Consider the following 4747-nt stretch of genomic DNA (forward strand, 5'->3'; position numbering starts at 1 on the left):
GTTAACCACCAACTCCATCAAGAACAGCAAATTGAAGAATCGTGGAAGTAGGCCTTGGTTCTAGCTCAGTGCCCTCCTTTTGCTGATGGAGGGGTGAGTCATAGGGAGCCCGCTGGCTTTCACATACAGCTGGCTGACAGCAGAACCCGGCACAGCACTGATCCCACGTCTCATTCCAAGAACTTTCTACTACATGGTAAAGCTGACGCAAAGCCAAATTTAGGATTCAGTTTGTCTTTAATGTTTTCAAACTGGTTTGAATTTTCAGATGATGATTTGATATTCACAATTTCATTTATATGTAAGAAGTTATAGCAACACTGAAAATGTCTAACTTGGAAGCGCTGGCCCATTTCTTTGGTTTACACTGGTTCTTGAATCAGAAGCCAGTGAAGACCTTGGGAACTACGTTCCCAGGAATTGTCGTCTTGGCCATTGCAGCCATTGACGGACTCATCCCCAGTGCTCTTCCAGACTCAGGGCTGTGGCCACAGGCATTCTCCTGGGACGTGAGCGGAGTCTGTAGCACGTGACTCTTCCTCTGCCTGGAGGGAGCGGTTAGTCCCCGGGAACTAGTTCAGTGTCTTCCCAGCTCTGTGAGGAAATAATGAGGACAGAATGTGACTGAGGAACCCTCATGCATTTCAGATGAAGACGATAAATGACTGTCACACTTCGCCAGGAACCCAGTGTGCTGGCCAAGACACAGCATTAGGCTTTTGTCTTTCAGGAAAAAAAATCCTCATTTGTCCTAGATGTTACGAAATGCTGTACCCCGTATATATGCCTGGCACTCAGGTTTGACCCAGAAGGTGCATGAGGGTCCAACGCTCCATCCCCTGTGCAATCCAGGCTCTGCTTGTCCCCCAGGTTCCACTACACCGTCCAGGGTTCAGTGGACACTTCAGTTTCTCACTGAATAGCTCAGGATACAGAAAATGGCCTGGTTGCTGGGGAAAGTCCACCACTTGGAACAGTTTCTTAGGACACGGACAGTGGCCAGCTGTCTTCAGTCTTGATCCCGGGAAGGAGAGAGGAGTGTGACCACCCTGCCCAGGCTCTCCATGGGGGACTTTGCTTCTGACTTAACCAAGTCAGTGCTAGACATGACTTTCTCATGACTGTGGAGAGAAGATGAGCGCCCGGCCTCCAGAACTCCTGCAGGGCGGGCAAAAACCAAGCCTGGGAAATATTCCTCGTCAAAAGGCGAGGCTGTGAACGGCCCTGACGCTGGCTCTGAGGCTAATGGTTCAGATGTTCCAGTACAATGGGCTTCCTGGATGCAGCAGGAGAGCTGCAAAAATGTTTCTAGCTCTCACTTTTTAGTGCACAAAGAAGCCTCTTGATAAACTCACAAGCCTTGAGTACTTTACAACACCCTGTAGTTAACTTCCTGATGGCGAGACCACATGTAATAAACTTACAGAGATAGTTCTGGGTCACCATTCCTCCATTAGAGTGCAGAGTCCCACCTGGCCAGCTTTACTTGAAAACGTTTCTGAGTTTTCTTTGTCCCTGTGTTTTTAGCCATCTCATTGCCCCTCCTCAAGATCCTTTGTTGATGCTGCTCAGGTCGTGGCAGACTGAGCGGGTGGCTACTTGTGAATGTGGCTCAGTGCCTCATTGGTGAGAAGCTGAGAGCTGTCTCGGAACTGCACAATGATCAGGATCCCACAGCAGTGTGTGTGTGTGTGTGTGTGTGTGTGCATGTGTAAACACACAAGAGTACAGGGAAGTGATAGTCAACTTCTTCTTTCCCTTTCTTTTCTCCCTTAAGAATCCATTTTCACATCTCATAGCAGACCTGAAAGGGCCAGCCCTTCTCTGAGGTGCCCTCTTTATTGATGGCCAAACGTCTGTGAAAATAAGAGCACAGTCTTGGTAAGGTCCTAGTGACCTAGTTGTTTCCTACCTCGGCCTCCTTGGGACAGAGGTAAGGCCTTAGCTGACCTCAGAGCACTTTGGCACCTGCTCCCAACATGCCCAAAGGCATTGCCATGCTCTGGCTGTGCCTACTCTGCAGCTGCACTTGACTCCATGGGGAGGGTGTGGATCTTCTGGCTGCACTGAAGAGGAGGATACCAAAGACGAGGTTGGAATGGGACAGCTCCGTCTTCCAGGGCAGAAGCCATCTGCCTAGGCAGTAAGTGGACAACCTAGAACAGACCTCTAACTTCTAGGGGTCTCCTCTATTCATACTGTTCTTTTCTACATCTGAATTACAGGCTGGTCCTGGTTGAGGGACTCTGGGGTAGGTTGATTGCAATAATGATCCTAACTCTACCTGCCTCCCTTTAGTTCATGCCCTTGGCAATTTGGCCACCCATGAAGAGAGAAAGTCCACTTAGCTAACCTTGCACCTGGGCTGGTCACGTGTCTTATTTTGGTCATTAGAATGTGGTAAAAGTGATGGCATACCAGTTCTGCACCTTGGCCTCAAGAGGTCTTGAAACTTCCACTTTACCCTCTAGACCCCGTGATGGACCTGTGAACAGCACAGGCGAGCCTGCTGGGGGAAGGAGCGTGTGGCCCAGGTACCTCCACTGACCTAGCTGATAGTTTTCAGCTCCCAGAAGGAAGGCCATGTAATTGGCCTGCAGTTGACTGCAGACTCAGAAGAAATCCAGCTGAGACCACAACAACCACCCAGCTGAGCCCAGCCTAATTTGCTGACCAACAAAATGATAAGCTAACTTAATAACTGTTGTTTTAAGCTACCATATTTTGGAGTGATTTGTTTTACAGAAATAGGTCATTGATACAGGACCCAGAGGAGAAAGAGGTGGGAGAAATCTGGGCTGTTGGTGAGAGTGGGAGCTGAGGGCCCAGAGTTGCTAAAAACTGGAAAGTAACCAGGTCTTACTGGGACTCCCTAGAGGCAGGGTAGATGAAGCCAAGGTCCCAAAGAAAGGGAAGGTGAGAGGGAGCCTGGGGCACAGTGTGCAGGAGAAATAAGGACCAGAACACTTGGTTACCCTAGGGGATAAATAAAACTTTAATACAGACAGGGTGCATGTGCTCTTTGCAGGTCTCTGTTCTCGAAGGAGGCAGGTCTTGGTCACTTTGCAGGGATTCCCTGAGATAGAAGATCCTGGGTCATGAGCATTAGGTCTCCAGGGAATTCAGCCAAGTTCAGGCGATTCCGGTTGGTTTGGCCTGTGATGGATCGTTCCAGTTTCCTTATGGTGAGGAAAGGCTGGCGGTCATGTCGATGGCAGGTTATGCATTTTTTGGGTTCTTCTGACTTGAAAATAATGTTCATTTTTATTTCATGTCTCTTTGAGGGGTTTTGCTCCTTCTGCTTGGCACTCTCGTGGTGATAACTGTCATGGTTGTCCCCCCCTTTCCTGGTCTTGTCTTTTGCCAGTGGGTCCAGGCCTCCTCCAGACGGAAACGCGGGGCCCCTGAACCTTTCCAAGTAGGGCAGGAGCTGCTGGTCGCTGAGGGCTCGCGCCAGCTGCATCCGCTCTATGTGCTTGCCGATGGTGATCTTCTCTCTCCGGGGCATTTTAAACTCCTCCGAGGGCACGACCACCTTTGCCGTCCACACTTTCTCCAGGGGTGCACACGTGGTGCAAGAAGTGGGCGCCTGTTTCTTAGGGTCTGGGACCTGTTTGTGGTCCAGGGACTGCGACTGCAGTTCCTTCAGCATCTTGCTTTCTTCCTCTTTTTTAAAAGCCAGAAACCTTCTGGCTGCCATAGTGTGGATGCCACCTAGACGCTGCCAACCGAAGGGGACGTTGGAGTCTCAGGGCGCGGTGCAGGCGGCCCATGGAGGGCAGCCCGGCTGACTCTCCCTCCACTCAGAAAGCGCCTGCACCCCATGGTGGGAAGGACCAGCCGGGTTCAGCCCAACTCTGCTCTTGGTTACTGGGAATCAGTACCCACAACGCGGGTGAGGTGCAAGGGCGCCCCGCATGGGCCAGAGGTCACGACCCGGCCGCCCTCTTAGTCCCTTACCACTCAGGGTCACATCCTCACTGGGGTTTCTAAGTAAGAGGGTGCTCTGTCATGTGGGGCAGAACCCAAAGCCACCGGGGGTTCCAGTGGGTCGAGCACACAGTGGGGAGGCCTCTCTACTGAACCGTGGGACCCCACCCCAACCTGGCTTCAGAGGATCTCTCTCTCTGGGGCCTTCAGGCACTTACTAGGATCTCTTTTTCCACAGGGGAGTATTTCCCAAAGGCGATGCGGGGGTCCAATTGGTGGGATTTGCTCCAGGTCCTGGGAGGCAGAGAGGGGGGTGGGTTAGAACTCTGCAGGGCATCTTTCCAGACTTCCCTCTCCAAGTGGGAAACCCCACAGAGGGGACCCTCCATTTACCAGGCTGAGCCCCCGCGAAGGGCTGAAAGCACTCACCTCAACTGCAATGCGGGACTCGGGTCCTGCTGGCAACGCTGGGAATCCTTCTCGGGGAAGGAATAGGGGACACTAAGGATTCTGACTGACTTTCCATCCCTCTTAGGTGATGTCTCCTCTACAGTCTTTTCTTGGGCCCCTGATGTCCAGTCCTTTGTTTTCCCATCCTCTGATAGCTGATCTCCCATTCTCCAAGGATCCTCTGGTAACCAGTGAGGATGGGAGGTGTTAATGCCTGGGGCCAGTCTCCATGACTGGGAACCCAGGGTTGCCAGCATCCGTAGCATCATAAACGGCCCGACTGGGGGCTATTGTGAGGTCTGCGTTTGAGGTATCAAGTCACCTGAGGGGGAAACGGGCACATCTTACTGCATCCTGGCAAGCTGGG

At 51.8% G+C, this 4747-nt stretch overlaps 1 protein-coding gene across 1 annotated transcript; it reads right to left on the minus strand.

The window, feature by feature from the left end:
- Positions 1–3058: 3058 nt before the first annotated feature.
- Positions 3059–4547, minus strand: C5H10orf120 (chromosome 5 C10orf120 homolog). Its single transcript, XM_047554410.1, has 3 exons — positions 4360–4547; positions 4149–4224; positions 3059–3721 (listed from the first exon to the last, which is right to left on the minus strand). Exons 1-3 carry the CDS (start codon positions 4545–4547, stop codon positions 3059–3061), a joined length of 927 nt encoding a protein of 308 aa, XP_047410366.1.
- Positions 4548–4747: the final 200 nt, after the last annotated feature.

The sequence above is a fragment of the Sciurus carolinensis genome, chromosome 5 (genome assembly GCF_902686445.1).
Source record: "Sciurus carolinensis chromosome 5, mSciCar1.2, whole genome shotgun sequence".
In the NCBI taxonomy this organism is placed as follows: domain Eukaryota; kingdom Metazoa; phylum Chordata; class Mammalia; order Rodentia; family Sciuridae; genus Sciurus; species Sciurus carolinensis.

Coding starts and splice junctions, on each gene's coding strand:
- C5H10orf120 (XM_047554410.1), bottom strand. CDS start 4,547: ATGGGAGATCAGCTATCAGAGGATGGGAAAACAAAGGACTGGACATCA. Junction 4,225..4,359: donor AGTCCCGCATTGCAGTTGAG/GTGAGTGCTTTC, acceptor TCTGCCTCCCAG/GACCTGGAGCAAATCCCACC. Junction 3,722..4,148: donor CTGTGGAAAAAGAGATCCTA/GTAAGTGCCTGA, acceptor TTCGGTTGGCAG/CGTCTAGGTGGCATCCACAC.